Source organism: Camellia sinensis, chromosome 15, assembly GCF_055761805.1.
Source record: "Camellia sinensis isolate YWXY chromosome 15, ASM5576180v1, whole genome shotgun sequence".
Classification (NCBI taxonomy): Eukaryota; Viridiplantae; Streptophyta; class Magnoliopsida; order Ericales; family Theaceae; genus Camellia; species Camellia sinensis.
Window position 1 is genome coordinate 137,815,497 of NC_138975.1, and position 18,422 is coordinate 137,833,918.

Below are 18,422 nucleotides of genomic sequence, written 5' to 3' on the forward strand. Positions count from 1 at the left end.
TTGGCCCTAAACATTCCAACAATAGACCATCTCCCCCTCTTTTGTAGAGATCGTTGTTATATATGATGTATTGCACAGATTGCAATTTAACTCTTCTGTTGGCTTTTGAGGATGGGCCAGCCAAGTATTGTATAATTGGATGTCTCCAATCTTGTTCCTGCAGATCATTATAATTGATTTCCAGGACCATGTTCCTCTTATTTAAGGGTGGTATAGATTTTTGGTATGTTGTTTGGCTTACATCCCACTAGGTACCATCATTTCTCTTGAAATTCGAAGCTTTCTGAGCCACATCATTAGCTCTATTATTCAAGAATCTCGGAACATAAGTTACATTTACTATTTCAAATTGAGAGAGAAAATGTAATGCGACGACATAATATGGCAGCATACTTATACTTTGACACTTGAAAATCCCTTTTACTTGGTTAACGACCAATTGGGAATCTCCAAATATGTCAACTGCATGTACTTGTAACCCAATAAGGATTTCCAATCCCACTATCAAAGCTTCGCAGCTTGATTATTAGAACAAGCAGTTTCATCCACTCTGAAACCATGTGTGGTTTCTATTCCTTGCGGTGACTTGATCACTATACCAATTCCAGTTAGGCCATTGGCTTTCGATCCATCGAACCACATTTGCCATGGCTCGACACTAGCCATACTGAGTTCCATTATCTCTTGACTCTCTGTTTGAGATGGATGGTCTGCCAAAAAATTGGCTAAAACTTGTCCTTTCACTGCCCTTTGGGGCACATATTCTAAGTGAAATTCTGACAAGGCTAATACCCATTTTCCAATTCTTCCCCTCAACATAGGTCTAGATAACATGTATTTAACCAAATCTGTGGTTGGAATTACCAAGACAGTCGTAGGCAGAAGGTAATATCTTAATTTCATTACAGCAAAATACAGCGCAAGGCAAAGCTTTTCTACAGCTAAATATTTACATTCACAAGAATTTAAAAACCTACTAAGGTAATAAACAGCTTGCTCCCTGCCTTCCTCATTGTCTTGGGCTAAGAAAGCTCCCAATGAATCTTCTGCTGCAGCTATGTACAACTTCAAAGGCTTAACGCCATTTGGTGGCATCAGTACTGGAGGGTTGGCCAAGTAGGCTTTGATTCCATTGAAAGCACTTTGATGCTCCGTTGTCCACACAAATTCCTCTTCATCTTTCAGCCTTAATAAGGAAAAAAAAACTTTAGTTTTCCCTGCAGTGTTAGAAATGAATCTTCGAAGAAAATTAACATGTCCAAGGAACTTTTGTAATTCTTTCTTACTTGATGGAGGTCTGGCTTCAATGATGGCTTTGGCTTTATTCTGGTCGATCTGTATTCCTTTCTTGTGTACTACATAGCCCAAGAAGTTTCCAAATGATACGCCAAAAGCACACTTAAGAGGATTAAGCTTCAATTTGAACCTTCTCATTCTTTCAAAGGCTGCCTCTAGGTGAAACAGATGTTCCTCCATGGGACTTAACCACAATGTCGTCAATATAACATTCTAAATACCCACCAATAAGGTCATGAAAGATAGTGTTCATAGCCCTCTGATATGTGGCCCCGGCATTTTTTAGGCCAAACGGCATTTTAACCCATTCGAAGGTCCCGATATTCCCAGGGTATCTAAATGCTGTCTTGTGAACATCTTCCACCGCAATGCAGATTTGGTTATAGCCTGAGTGCCCATCCATCATTGATAATATTTGATGTCCTGCTGAGCTATCCACCAGCAAATCTACTACAGGCATAGGATATTCATCTTTTGGAGTTGCCAGATTTAGGTTTCTAAAATCGATGCATACCCTCATTTTGCCATTTTTCTTGACTACAGGTACAATATTAGATAGCCACTCAACATACCTGGCTGTCTTGATAAAGCCTGCCTTGAGTAGTCTAATAATTTCTTCCTTGACTTTCTGGATCACTTCCGAACCCATTCTTCTTGGTTTTTGTTTGTATGGCTTGAAGTTAGGCTTCATGGGGAGCCTATGTTCCACTAATGACCTATCCAATCTTGGTAGTTCATTGTACGACCATGCAAAACAATCTTTATATCTTCTCAGAATAACCAACAACTGGTCCCTATCAAGAGAATCCAACCAAGCACTTATATAAATGGGTTGTTGTACATAATCTTCCCCTAAATTTATTTCTTCTAAGGGGTCTTGTATCTGAGTACTTACTGGAACTCCTTCTTTGATCCTCTCTGACTTCGAAGAAGTCTCCTTGCTGTGTTCTGTTTCCAGGCTCTTTGATTCCTCCTCTTTATTCTCCTCCTCATAGACAAAGTCTGTCCACAAGGTTTCTTCTTCCTGTATTTCTTGGACTTTCGTTTCTATGTCCAATGCACAGTATTTATCAAGGGTCAAAACTCTGGCTTGTTGCTGCTCCCGCTTGCAGCCAATTGTCATGACTTCTTTCTCTTGCTCTCGTACTTTCTGGACTATTGACTTTATATCCAATATTGAAAACTTAATTAAAGCCAAAGACCTGGCTTCTGGTGCTTCATCTTGCTGCCTATAACCAGACATCATTGTCATATTTAACAACTAGCTCTTCATCAGCACTCTCCTGGACTAAATGCTTCAGGTGTGCTACTTCCTCATCAGCCGGTACTTCGGCTGAGCCATTGAATTCCATCAGTATATTGAGCGGCGCCACGCCATCAATATACAACTTGGCTTCTGCGAAATCTGCACAGGCTATGAAAGGTTGAGGATCTGCATTAATTTCCTCCGTCTCCCCATTGCCTAGAGCTATTATCATTTTCTGATGCAAAGAGGAAGGCACACATTTATTAGTGTGGATCCAATCTCTACCAAGTAAAGCATTGTACTTCACATCGCTGTCGATGACGAAAAACGCCGTCATGCAGTCCTTGGTTCCCACACTCAGGTTGATGGGTAGAATTCCCTGGGCCATCTGCTTGTCTCCAGCAAAACCAGCGATGGTTGTACTGGTTGGGATCAACCTGGGATTCTTCTTTCCTAATTTCTTCAAGAAGGATTTCGGTAATAAGTTCACCACCGCTCCGTTATCCACCAAGACTCGGTTTAACTGTATCCCATCGAAGAAGGCCTTAATGTACAAAGGCTTAACATGCTGCGTCATGGAATTCGAGAGATATTCGAATGGATACGAGAGGTTAATACTTACCACTTCTTCGCTCTCATATTCAGCTTCCATTGGGGTAACCATTCCGAAATTATCTTGTACCATACTCGCTTGTGAATCTTCACTAGAGATTGGAATTGGATCAGCTTCTTGCCCCTCCTGATTCTCATCTCCAGCTTGGAATTCCTGTGGTAGTATGTGTACCATGTTCACTGATACCGGGGGAAACGAGCCAAACTGGATGGCTGGCTGTACTTGTTTCCCCTCTTGGTCACCTTGGTCAATTACCTCAGAAACATCCTGCATGCTGCATTCTGGTATTTCATTGCTAACAGGTCCCTTCGAATGATTTTCCTCGGCTGGTTTTCCAACCAGAAATGTTTGCTCGGCCATGAAAGCTTCGAACATTTCTTCTTCCATCATTTCTTTCTTCTGGCTTATGCCAATCTCTTCTTCCGTTTCGCTACCACTCTCCATCAGAGCTTTCTCCAACCCTGCTAGGCTATCCTTCTCTCTGACTTTTAGTTCAGAATGAACCTTGGCCAACTGTTCTCTGCTGCAATCCACCTCATTTTGTAGAACTGGATTTGGATTATGGTCTGACTTTCGATTCTTTTTTTCTCCAGTTTGGATCAATGAAGAACTCTCTCCACTTTCTTTCAGGTCTTTCTGGTATTGGGCGTACCTACGCTGAATTTTCCTCCTTTGTGATCTGGAAATAACGGGGACCATATCTGGTTCCCTCGTTCTTGGGTGTTTCAGTAATACCCAGTTGTTGGGGGCCACCAAAGGAGGCTTAACCATCCTACTTTGATTTCTAACATTCCTTTGGGTAGGCATTTCCCTAGGTTTGTTTTGCATCACAAACCAATCTGGGACTCCAGGTACCCATGAACTTACTGACCCAGAAGTTGAACTGCCTTTTTCTTCCTTCGAGGTCACCTTCGAGGCTGGCTGTGAAGACAATTGTTTGGCCCTGTCTCCAAGCTTTAAGCCTGATTCAGGCTCTCGATGATGGTGATCATTTTCTGTCCTTCGTGAAACTGGCCCAGGGGGCCAATTCCTGGCTTTGATCCTGAAACCTGAACTCTTCTCCAATCTTCTTTCAAAATGACTACTCTCCATTCTGTAATAGTTAGGTGACCTGGTCTCATATAAGGGCCTCTTGCCTTTAGCATGCATTCTATCAACTGCAGGCTCAACCACTAATGGCTGCCGCCTAACATTAGCTGGATACGGCCTTTTATTATAAGCATTGGTTGGTTTGGGACGCCTCTGCACATCCCTGTAATATTGCTTCCCATCAACTGGAAGGCCTTTCAACCACTTATAACTCAGTCTGCACCTGGGACACATCCTTTGCATTACGGCTGCCTCTAAGGAGTCATCATCCAGTGCTTCTTCATCAGAGTCTTCCCTCTGATGTGAGAAATCTTGTCCAATAGCTGGTGGATTTCTAATGTCTTTTTTGATTGCTGTCTGGTTGGCCACATGCATCTGTACATTGACTTCTTCCAATTCTTTCAAAGACAGGTTCTGAAAGTCTGACATAATGACATTGGTTGCCACCTCTCTAATTTCTGGAAATGGATTGCTATCGATCCCCATGGCTTTTTCAGCTTTGGCTGGGAACTTCAAACTCCCTTTCCGAATTTGTTTTTGGATCCTGTCTCGAAAAACAACACAGTTTCTAGTCGAGTGAGACCAAGAATTATGCCATTTACAATATACTTTTCCTTTAAGTTCATCAAGAGATGGAATTTTAACCCCTTTTGGTAACTTAAGGAAGTTGGCCGCAAGCAAATGATCAAAAATGTCATCTGCCTTAGTTAAATCGAAAGAATATTTCCTGTGGAGATCTTTCTTTTTAAACTGCTGGTCAATTGTCGTATCTTTATGAATTAATGCTTCACAAATCATAGGCTCTTTTCCCACAATCTCTGCTGCATCAATCTCATAATTAGGATCTTTGTAGTATGTCCTATATGATGCATTATTTCGATTTTGTTCCTCTTCTAGTAATGCGTCATATCTAGATACTTTGTAAGTCAGTTCCACTAAATCTCTAAACTCTGTTGAATCAAACTTCTTTCGAAGCTTGAACTCTAAACCATTTTGGGCCAATCTTACGAATTCCGTTTCTAGAAAGATTACTCTACATTTATTTCGATCCCTCTTAAATCTGGAAATAAACTGAGTAGCCTTCTCTTCAGGCCTTTGACTCAATCTTGCCAAGTCTGCCATGGAAACCTCTGGCTCTGATTGGAAGAATTGGGCATGAAATGCCTCTTCCATTTGCTGCCAAGTCTGGATGGAGCCAGGTGGAACGTTAATGTACCATACAAATGCTCCCCCGGTTAGAGAATTTGGGAATAGTCTCAACTTCATATAGTCATGATTGGTAAATTCACCACATTGAGCGGCAAACCTAGCAATATGCTCTACTGTTAACTGGTTTCCGTTCCCATGAAAGAGGACAAAATCTGGTATCCTGAAACCTCTTGGATATTCATGTATCCTATCGACCCATTCTGGGTATGGTTTTCTGTACACAGGAGTTTGGACCCCCCGAGCCATTGGTCCACACAACTCCATAACTATCTCAGTAATTTGGTCCCTAGGGACCATATTTTGTGCCTGCTGAACCACTACTGGGGGAACAAACACAGGATTTGGTGGACAAACTTGTGCTTGTGGTCCTCTTGGTCCATAAGGTGGTACATTTGGGACTGGCTGTCCCTGCGGTATAGGTTGCTGTTGGAGGTGTGGGTAACCTCTTTGAGCCTGTCCTGCGAAAGGACCCACGAAAGGTGCTGGAACAGGTATTGTATCCCTTCCATTTGTAGGGAAACCTTCCAACCCCCCGTGTATAAATTCGAATAAGGGATTATTGTACCCCCTAGTGCCAGGTATGGCTTCAAATGTGGGATTTGGAACCATTCTTATGCCATTTTCTTGTATTGGACCAGATCCACCAATTTGCATGGCTTCACTGTTGAACATTGAGGCATTCTGGCCTGCTACAGGCCTCAAAATAGGTTCGTACCAAGACTGAGGTGGTAATCTTTCATGAATCTGATTACTGGTTTGACCATTGGAATGTCCATTAGCTTGCATAGGCTGTTTATCTCTAGCCAATCTTTGCTTAGGGACATTTACTTCCTCCATGTGTCTTACATTTGTTGGTTGGTGGTTATTCATTCGATCCAAAAAAGATACTGCCCACCTTTCCATTGTGTTTATTAATTGCTGTCCCATAGCATCTACTAAGCCGCCCCACGGATTGACTGGCTGAGTAGATGGGACACTGGATGGCCCAATTCCTTGGTCTCGTCCACTATTACAAGCAAATGGTATTTGCTCTGGAGTATTGGTCTATTCGACCATGGGTTCCGATAAGATAGGAGTCTCCACAGGATGTGTTATCACATTATCCTCTGGATTGGATATCTCTACCTCTCCTTCCACGCCTTCTTCCAATCGTTCATTTTCCCCTTGTCTCCTACGTCTAGCCATTTTTTAAAGCGTCCCACTGGGCGTGCCAAAAATATATGTTGACTTTTTGGCTTTAGAATGTTATTTTTGTAATTATGAGCGTGCCAGCAAGGATCAATCAGTCCTTACAGAATTGTAATTGCCAACCAATTATTCAAACGATTGTGTTATGGTTCTTTTAGCCTCAATAAAGAGGACTTTTACTGGTGACTTACTAGTAGCTTGACTTCGGAGAATTTGAGCGTAAGAACAGTTAAATAAATTGAAGCATTTCATTAGTATGAAAACTTACAATGATCTCAGCTTCGTAGAGATTTACAGCGGCAATATACTCGAAAACTACTCCTACAAATGAAGTGCAGTGCAGGAACTTAAAGTACAGAAATGAAAAGAACAGGAAATAAAACTGGAATATGTAAAGTAAGACTGGTTTTCTTTAGATTTTTCTCCGTCCCTTTCTCTGAAGTCCTTCCTGCTATTTATACTCTCCGAAGATAACCATCAAACTGTATTTCAAACCGTCGAACTGCTCCTCCGTGATCACTGATCATGCTACCTTATAAGTAGTTCCACTACGCCTTCACTTGCAGTTAGGCTTCCCTCCAATATTCGAATTTGAATGTGAGCAACCGTTGAAGCCACGTCACCGTACATTTCTTTGTTGATCCGCTGCTACTCAGATCTTATAACAACCAATATTAACTACCACGTGTATGATCAGGATCGAAGACCTGACTGTTCTCCCCATATTACCCTTACTTTGCCACGCGTCGAATTGTCACTGGCTAGCACAAAATATGTAGCCAACAATATGACTAACGAATTTTTGATAAAAATGGAGCCAAGTGTTATATGAATTAAAACTTTAAAGAAGTTCAATGTAATTATGCCAAACTTGTAGGACTTATTGTATTTTTTTCAAATCTCAAGAAAATCCAGTTAATTTTCCTTTTATTATTTTATTGATATTATTTTTTATTAATAATAAATAACTTCTAACCTAGGGACAATAGTAAAAAAGCCCACTTGAAACAGGGCGGGTTAGGTTGGGTTGGGTTGGGTTGGGTTGAGTTGAGTGTGGTCAGTTTGGGGAGATTAAACTCGCCCTTCGGCCATCAAATAATTATTATTTGTTAAAAAAATCATTTTACACCTCTTTTATTACTATTAAACAGTAATAATACAATATGGAATCATAATACATTGTAATCTTTATGTATACAAGAAAAAAAAGATAAAATAAGGTAAAATTCAATACAATTTTCATTAGTTTTATAACATTTTTTTACTCATTTTAAAATACTTTTTTTTACTTTTTTTGCTATTTCGAAAAGAAAAATACATTCTACTCTAATTTCAAAATTAAACAATGCATAAGTACACTTGTTAGCATTTGCCTATGTAATTTTAGTATCCAATAATGGAAAATTTATTTCACAAGAATTTGTGTACAAAATGTGCTTCCAGAATGATATGGCAGTAACATACTAGTAAATTATGAACTACATAATTTTGTATTATAATTATGTATAAATTTTCTATTTGTATAATACTATTCTCCAACAATTGATGGGTAAAAGACTAAACAAGGCAATAAACATTAAATACTAAATATTAAATATTCTTTGTTTAATGCTCTATTATGATATTAGGGCAAATTACACTTTACCCTTTTAAGTTTAGTCACTTTCCTACTTAGCCCTTAAAGTTTTTCTTTTTTCATTGTAGCCCTTCATGTCTTAAGTTTTTTCCAATTTACTCTTAAAGCTAACTTCTGTTCAAAGTTAAACAAAAAATTCATAATAGCAGTTACATAACATAAAAACTATGTTATTATATTAGAGCTTAAGTTTATGTTAGAGTGGTGAGTTATGGATAATAAAATATTTTTATACCCCGTGACTATCGATGCGTCATTTTTCTGTCTAATTTTGAATAGAAATTAACTTTATGAGTAAAGTGAAAAAATTTAAAACATAAAGGTCTAAAGTGACCATAAAAAAAATTAAAAAATTCAAAGGTCAAAGTGAAAATGACCAAATATAAAAAGGGCAAAATATAATTTACCCATGATAGTAAAAAAAAAGTTCATATTAATGATTCATGCAACAACTTGCCTTAATTTGAGGAAAATTGTTAATTACAAACATAAATGCATAAGTTATAAACTCTTCTATTGGCAAAAAAAATTATAAAAAATTAGAGCGGTTACAAGCTAGCCTATTAAATAAGTTCAGACGAAAACATTTTGAACCAGTTGAATTTTCAAAAAAATAAAAACTTGCTTTTTATTTTTTTGAAAAATAGAAACTACTTTGACCAAAACAAATACACACAAAGAAAATTACAAATTAAAAAAAAATATTTTAAAAAATTAACAAAAGGTGGTGAATGTTTTTAATTCCCGAGTTATAAAAAATATTATTTTTTATTCTCCGGAAAAAACACTAATTTTAATATTTTAATTCAAGTTGATTTAACAATTTTTTTACGAAATTAATTAATCAATTAATCACTACTATGCCACTTACATGATTGTAACTGGTAAATATAAACTTAAATGCAAACCAAATTCATTTGATGTATTTTGAAACCAGTTTTTGATAAAAAAAAAAAAAAAATCATTAATTTCAATTCACATTACATTTGGATACAAACATAAAATAAAAAATGAAAAAAATGATAAGATTAGGTGAGCGTTACAGAAACAGCTGCTCTGGCTTAATTACATATTAAGCTTGATTACATATTAATGTAATATGTAATTACGTCAAAACAACTATTTTAGTAACGCTCACCTAATCTCACTATTTTTATCACAATTTCATTTGACTCCCCATATTTTAAATCGTGACAATTAATTATTTACATTTTAAATCAAATTACAATATCACAACTCCATCCATCTAACATTAACAAGATTAACAAAATCTGTTATATGAGCCATACTAGGCATATATTTTTTTGTTATTTTCCAAGGAAAACACTTAAGTTGAATATTTTCATTCAAGGTGATTTAACAAATTTTTTACGAAATCAATTAACCAACAAATCACTACCATGCCACTTACATCATTGTAAATGCTAAATAAAACTTAAATGCAAACCAAATTCATTATATGCATTTTTGAAATTTCTCAAACGAACCACAGTAGACATATTTTTTGCTATTTTCTGAGAAAAACACTAACTTGAATATTTTAACGAAATTAATTAATCAATAAATTATACAAACTTAAATGCAAATCTAATTTATTATATGAATTTTGAAATAAATTTTTGAAAACAACTTTTAGTGAAAATTAATTAATTTAAATTTACACTACTTTTGGATACTCACAAAATAAAAAATAGAAAAAAATGATTAAGTGAGACTTACAGAACAGTTACTTTGGTTGAATTACATTTAGCAGCTTGCCATTAAATGCAATTAAGCCAAAACAATTGTTTTTGTAACGTTCACCTCATCTTAACATTTTTATGAAAATCTCATTTGTCGACCTATACTGTAAATTGTCCCCAATTAATTATTTATAATTTAAATTAAATTACAATATCACAATTCCATCCATCTAACATCAACAAGATTAACGAAACTTGTAATACGAACCATACTAGACATATTTTTGGCTATTTTCTAAGAAAAATACCAAATATTTTAACAATTTTTTTTACCAAATTAATTAATCAATAAATCACTACCATGCCACTTAGATGATTGTAACTGGTAAATACAAACTTAAACGCAAATCAAATTCATTATATGTATTTTGAAATTAGTTTTTATTGAAAATTCAGAAATTTCAATTCAGACTACTTTTGGATACTCACAAATTAAAAAATAGAAAAAAATGATTAGGTTAAATGAGCTTTATAGAAACAGTTACTTTGGCTTAATTACATTTAATAGCTTGCCATTAAATGTAATTAAGCCAAAGTAACTATTTCTTGTAACGCTCACTGTTATGCCCCAGTTTTTATTACCCGATTAACATTACCCAATCTATTGTTATAGTCCATTTCATTAATACAATATGGAAAGGGAATCCACAAACATCCATAAATACATAAAGGTTCCCTTAATTGCATATACAAATTGAAATGCAAATGAATTATAATTAAATAAATTGCCCGTAGGCTTACACTGTTATACAAAAGGAAAATGGTTCAACCCTATTTGCATTCACGGCGTTCCACCAACAAATAAAGGCCATGTGGCCAACACGTAAGGAAGATCACTAATCTTGTTCATTTATCAACTTGTACCCGAAAATAACTAATAATGTGGGATGAGCATAAAATCCAATAAGGATTCTATCATGATCCTAAACAATGACCACATACAAATAGCTATAATCATGAATACTTCATCTCATACCATATAAACAATGAGATGGTTTATTACCAAGGTATACTTACATAAGTACTGTTAGGTTTTATTCTTGGCAACCCCGTTTGACAAAACTCCTTTCAGTTGTATTTATTTTTGCACTTTTATTTCAGTGAGGCTATGAGTGTTTAGATGTGAATCCAACCTGAATTGTGCCTTTCAGAGAAGTTTGTGATGATAAAGCTTTCAAGATTGCTACTTCGCTGATTATGACGGGGATCGAGCTGCCTGTCCGCTCGAGCGGACTTACCCTACTCGAGCGGAGAATCTCTGGTTCCAGAAGTTTTGGTCGCCTGTAAAAGTACTGAGCTGTGTGATTTCGCGCTCGAGCGGGTTCTCTAGCGCTCGAGCGGACCTCTGTTATATCACGCGCATATTTTGCTGAAGACGCTCGAGCGGGATGTTGGGCGCTCGAGTGGACCGCGCGAACACAGTTTTTCGGATTTCAATAAGGATTGGGTTTTCTTCCACATCTAGGATTACTTTTGGATTTCTATAAGTCATTGGATTTCTTCCAAAACTAGGATTACTTTTGGATTTTCTATAAATAGTTGGTTTTCTCCCAAAACTATTTAATTCCTCTAGATCTTCTTTTTGGTTCTTAAGGTTTATATTTGGGGATATTTTGTTAGTTTTCTTTGATGTTTTATTGAGTATTCAACTCATGGTTTAAAGAGAGTACATCAAAGGTTTTGTTTGTTATACACAAGAGAGAGAGAGTTGTTCTTCAGTGGATTCTGAAGAATTCGAGCCTGAAGTTTCGGTGGATTTTGGAGTGGCTCATCGTAAAGACAATTCCGAGGTGAAGACGGGGTTGGAAGAGGCACATAGAGGTTGGTTCAATTAGGCGTGGATTCGCTAGGTAATTGAGAGTATACCTGTGTAATTCCTTTAAATCTTCTTAGTGGATTGTTTTGTGGCTGTTGCTCGTGGTTTTTTAATCACAGTTGAAGGTGTCCAATTGTGGTTTTTCCACGTTAAAATCATTGTGTTGATTTGTCTTGATTGTTTGATTGGGATTCTTATATACTGCTTAAAATTGTTACATAATCACAAATCAATATCTAGGGGATTTCTAGATTTTTCAAATACTTTTTCCAAAATCATCCAATTTATTGAACAATACAGACTGTTCACTTTTGCTTCTCATTTTCCATTTCATAAATATCACTTAACACTGGTTGTTTGAAAACATGTTTATTTTTAATACATTCATCACATTTCCTGGCCTTAAACTCATGGTAAAAATAAACATTTTCGACAAATCACCAATACGTCCAAGTACATACATATATATGTTATACGAAAATGGAAACAACAGATGCTTAACAACCTCTATCCAGTCATATAAGACAATCTGTACTCATCTAAACATAATTATCGCCACACTTGATATACACAAATACACCGGGATAATAATGATAAACAAAACTTTATTTATTCGCCTTATGCACAATAAGCCAAGAATACGCCTTTTCATAATGAAATGTCAATTTACCAGACATCGGTCAAAAGGTAATAGTACATGTGCCAAGTTCTCTAGACGCTGGCTGGAAGGTATTGGTACCTCTCATTCTAAGCACTACCAAGTTCTCCAGGCACTAGCTAGAAGATAATGATATCTCTTATTCTCAGCGCGAGTGCATCACTAAGAGGGAGATTTGTGTTGAACAATGGACAGAGCTACACCAACGCGGAATATTGTGTTGGGCCTTGAAAGGAGAACTTGGAGCCCATTGTGACCACACTGAATATGGTGCACCGTCAGATTAGGGTTGTTCAGGATATACTGGGCCAAGCTAAGATTTCATGGAACATGATGTCAAATCAACATGGATTACAGTGTTGGACCAAGCCAGTCTGAACAGACTAAAGGCAAAGGTCGAGCTATGGACGGTTTGGACTGGAGTTATGAAGACAGACGACGGTCCACGAGATGGTAGTGAGTAGCCGAGATATTGAACAGCGTGCCTGACTTAAGTTGGCGCTGATAGGTTAATTTGGACCAGTTTGACATTAAGCAATATAACGTGATGTTTATGCCAAGTAATAGCTCGGTTCATTGTTCCACGTGGACCAATGACGAGAAGAAGGGAATCCACTCTTGGTATGCGTCAATACTGTTTGATGGTGCGACAAACACTGTTTGGAGGTTTTAGTCTCTACACCTGTTAGGAATGTAAATGGGAGCACAACTGCCTATCCAGAGAAGGGCAGCAGAGGTAGTGCGCCCACAATCTTTGAGGCTACATGGCCAACCTTGAAACATAGGAGCATGCAACCATTTGAGGTAAGTCATATACTCTCTCTCTCTCTAGAAAGTGCTTTGCCTTCTCTCTTTTTTCCCAAGTGTACTAACTTGATCGTTAGAGGGTTTATCCGATAACACACTGCCAGACAACTCACTGTCTTTCTGTTTTCAGGTTAAGTGACGTTACACGAGGCTTGGATACAAGGAATACGGAGAATGATGTATATTTCCTCTCCGTACAATTGGCGCCATTTATGGAAATTGAACCCACGACCACGTGGTTAAGAGCCTTGTGCTCTACCAACTGAGCTAGATGGGCTTACACCAGAGTCGGTTCGGAGGAGAGATAGCCCTCCCGTCATTTCACCCATGGTTGGCCTAGAGATCTCCTCTAGAGGGCAACCCAGGGACGCACGAGACAAACGTGCGAGGAGCACTAACCATTCAAAGAGTCCTGAGGGTCACCGACGGCGAGGAGAATCGTAATGCTCAGTGCCTAGAGCACAAACTCAGAGACCAGGACGCCCTCATTCGGAAGATGGCGGCTGAGATGGAGACGTTGAAACGACAAATCAAAGAGAAAGGTGTTGCTGGAGTGGGTTACCACAGTGAGCGCACCCAATCCCGTCGCTCCAACAACCATCACCAATAAGGGACACCATTGTTCTCCATCACCAAAAGCTACGGAGTTGGCGATTCTGACCCACCGGTGGAAAGGTCCTACACGTGTGACAATAGCTACCATCCCTCACGTCCGTTGATGATGTCGAGATACTCTTACTACACTCGTTCGGAGGACTTGAGGGATGTGCTGGAAAAGTGAGCACACCGTAGAGAGGCCTAAAAAGTGTCGGCGTTGCAAAGGCTGAGCCCCCAAATCTATTGTAGTGAAGAGGTGGCCATTCCAGCGCCTAAAATAGTGGTTCCAGCACCAGTGGACAGAGACTTGGCACGACTCACTACCACCCTGCTGTCTCCAGAGATAGAAAGCACACTCCTCCCCGCCGGATTCCATCAACCAAAGTTCACACTGTGCCATGGGAAAACAGATCCTTACGTACATGTTAGTCATTACCGGCAAGTAATGGCGGGTCACTGGCGTAACGATGCCCTAATGTGCCTCATATTCCTAGCAAGTTTAGGAGAACTGGGGCTAAAATGGCTTGAAAGGCTCCTAGATGAGAGTATCGAGGGGTGGCAACAACAAGCAGAAGCCTTTGTCACCAGATTCAAGACCAACACTTGAACGCCCAAAGACATCGACCACATTTTAGGCATCAAAATCAAGGCAGGTAGTTCTTTGAAGGTATACAATGCCAAATATTGGGTGACTTACAATGATATCCTCGATTGCTCCACCAATTTGGCGATCGACCAATATAAGCGAGGCTTACCAATCGGCATAGGCTACGAGACTCGCTCACGATGCATCAGCCTATGACCATGGAGTCCTTAATGCAATGGATCAATGAGCACATCCGAGTTGAGGATGATGCCGCCAACGCCACCACAACCGAGCGGTGGCTGAGAAGGTTCACTAGGAGGGGCAGGAGGATAACCACCCTAATACTTGACCTAAAGAACAACATCGCGGTTCAAACCGCAATGATAGAAACAAAGGTTATGGGAATGACCAAGCTAATGCTCCTCACAACGAAGAAAGAGATGCCAAGAGAAAGTTAAAGGCGTGAACCGGCATCACCACAGTCTTTAAGATCCTAATTTATCGCATCCTCAGCGAAATCCGAGGTGAGCCATACGTCCGTTGGCCGGAAAAATTTGGAGATACGTAGAGGGGCTTTAATTTAAGGTACCTCTGCGCCTTCCACGAAGAAAGGGGGCACCGAACGGAGGACTGCATGCCGTTGAAACAACACTTGGAAGAGCTGGTTACAATTGGGCATTTGGATTAGTACATAGATGGAGGCATGAGGGTGGCTTCGCAAGGACAAGCCAAACCAAATGGCCTTGCCATCCTGGATGCGGCACCCCAAGGAGTTATCAACGTTATTCACGGTATCATCGAGTCAGTGCAGGTTTGCAAGCTTAGAGGGATGATTAAGAAGGCGAAGCACGTGAGGAAAGTGCTCTCTGTTCAGCCCACCATGAAGAAGGGAAGACCTAGATAAAAGACATCTTGACCTTTTCAAGCAAGGACTTAGAAAGAATCCAAACGCCTTCGCATCAAGGACTTCGACATCAAAAGAATACTAATTGACAAGGGGAGTTTGGTCAAGATCATGTACTATGATGCATTCAAGTAAATAAAGTTAGAGGACAAAGACCTGGCTCTAGCAACATCTCTTTTGGTTGGCTTCAACTCTCAATTGGAATGGCCGATCGGAAAGATCATATTGTCAGTCAAGGATGGGTTAGTCACGAAGCAGGTGGAGTTTTGGTTGCTGAAGGTTCCATCGACCTACAACCTGATCTTGGGGAGAGGCTGGTTACACGCCATACAAGCAGTAGCGTCGACTTATCACCAGGTCATGCGCTTTCCTGCTCTAGCCGAGCAAATCGAAGAGGTTTAGGGGGACCAAGTAATGGAAAAGCAATGCTTCGTCGCAGTAATGGCAACCGGGCTGCCAAAGGCTTTGTCCAAATGATAGAAGGGCTAGAAGGAAAGGAAATTCTAGAAGATATGGGAAGAAAAGCCAAAGAAAAATCAATTGAAGATTTGGTAGACATTCACATTGATGAGAATGATCCGAACAAGTTCTTTCTTTTGGGATCATCTTTGTCCAGTGTCGAGCGGCTGGATTATGTAAATTTTTTGGTTTTCAACATTGAAGCCTTTGCGTGGATGCCTTACGATATGCCTGGCATTGACCCTAACTTTTTTCCCAGTTGAATGTCTTTCCCAATGCACTGTTGGTCATTCAAAGAACTCGGTGCTTGGCCTTTCACCATGCCGAGGTAGTGGCGGAGGAGGTCAAAAACTTGTTGGAAGCTAGGGCGATAGAAGAGGTGCAATACCCTAGGTGGATTTCTAACATAGTGGCGGTGTCGAAGAAGAACGAAAAATGATGGGTGTGCGTTGATTACAAAACAGTTAGTCGTGCTTGCCCAGAGGATAGTTTTTCACTCCCGAGGATTGACTAGCTGGTGGACCTTACCATTGGTCACCAAAGGTTTAGCTTCCTAGACGCATATTGTGGCTACCACCAAATAGCCATGTACGAGCCAGATAAACAGATCATATCCTTCACCACGCCCAGGGGCTTGTACTGCTACAAGGTCATGTCTTTTGGCCTCAAGAACGCTGGAGCAACCTTTCAAAGAATGGTGACCAAAATGTTTGCCCCTCTATTGGGCAGCACTATGCAGGCTTACATTGATGACATGTTGGTGAAAAGCAAAGACAAGTCTCAACATCTCACTGACCTAGCTGAAATGTTCGCCATCCTGAAACACCAGAAGTTGTGATTGAATGCATCTAAGTGTGCTTTTGGAGTGGGAACTAGAAATTTTTTTGGCTTTCTAGTTACCAACCGAGGAATTGAGGCCAACCCTTCACAGATCAAGGAAATCCAAGAGCTAGAATGACCAAATTCGTGCAACATCTTGCCGGAATGGCAACCGCGCTGAACAGATTTATCAGTCGGTCATCAGATCGTTACAGGCCCTTTTTTAAGACTTTGAAAGCCAAGTTTTTCTGGGATACAAAATGCGACCGTGCTTTGGCGGAGCTGAAGACATATCTCTCTTCCACCCCAATCCTGGTCACACCATGGCTAGGCGAAGAGCTCTATCTATACTTGGTAGTTTCTCAACATGCGGTGAGTGCAATTCTCGTCTGAGCTGAGACGATTCAACATCTCCCTATCTTTTACGTCAGCAAGACACTGTTCCCAACCGAATCAAGATATCTGCCGCTTAAAAAATTGGCCCTAGCCCTCATGATCCAAAAAATTGGCGCACTATTTCCATGCCCACATGATAGCAGTGCTAACTAAATTCCCGCTTAAGGTGTTCTTTGAGAAGGCGGATTTTACTGGCAGAATTTTGAAGTGGGCTGTAGAGCTGGGGCAGTACGACATCAAGTTCCAGCCGTGCACGACTATCAAAGCTTAAGCCCTTACCGACTGTGTGGTGGAATTTGCCCTTGGCACTCACCCCGTTTATCTTATTGATTTGGCTAGTGCGGATTTGGAACAACCCACAGTTCCGTCTACACAAAAAATGGGGTAAGGAACAAGCAATAGAACGACAAGATAGCAACGGGCTAGCGGAGCCAGAGTAGGCCGACTTATTAACCGACCAAACGAGTTCCCATGCGGATAAGGTGAGCATAGAACCGACCAATGCCTTGGATTTGAGAAACTCTTAAAACCCCTCCGACTACTGGAAATTGTTCATCGACGAGATGTGGAAACTCTTTGTCAATGGAGCCTCTAATGGACATGGCGCCGAGTTGGGAGTGGTATTAACCTCGCTGGATGGGCTAACCATTGAGCATGCTATCACGCTTGGATTTCTAGCATCCAACAATGAGGCCGAATATGAAGCCCTCATCGCCGGCCTAAAAAGCGCTCTACGGATGAAGGCATCAGAGCTTATGGTATTCAGCGACTCCAAACTGGTGGTCAATCAGGTCTCTGGGGAATATGAGGCCAAGGATGAAAGGATGGCCAAGTATCAAGTGCTGGTACATGCCGAAGTCAAAAAGTTTGTCGCGATAAGAATGGAACAAATTAACAGCAAAGAAAATAGTCAAGCCGACGAATTGGCTAGTCTGGCTTCTATGCAAACGACCTTTCCCAATCCTTTGATGATAGAATTCTTACCCCGACCAAGCATTGAGGAACCAGAGGCGCCTGAGGTACTCTTCATCAACTTGGGGCCGTCCTAGATGGATCTAATCATCAGTTTCCTGAAAGATCGAATTATGCCCACTGAAAATAAGGAAGCTAACAAGATCAAAGCCAAGTTAGAGCAATTTTGGCTCTCTCCATCTGGCACCTTGTACAAAAAGTCCTTTACTGGGTTGTACCTGAAGTGTGCCCACCCCAGCAAGGTTGAAGCTTTCCTCTTCGAGATTCATGAAGGCATCTGTGGAAGCCATATTGGGGGCAGATCTTTGGCATACCGAGCAATTTTCTAGGGTTATTAGCGGTCGTGCATGCAGGAAAATGCGTATAAATATGTTCGTAAATGCCAAAAA

General features: G+C 39.9%; 1 protein-coding gene across 1 annotated transcript; it reads left to right on the top strand.

Annotated features, from left to right (window-relative positions):
• Window positions 1–17,624: 17,624 nt before the first annotated feature.
• On the top strand, window positions 17,625–18,110 carry LOC145813335 (uncharacterized). Its single transcript, XM_082908615.1, has one exon. It carries the CDS (start codon window positions 17,625–17,627, stop codon window positions 18,108–18,110), a length of 486 nt encoding a protein of 161 aa, XP_082764741.1.
• The last annotated feature ends 312 nt before the right edge of the window (window positions 18,111–18,422 follow it).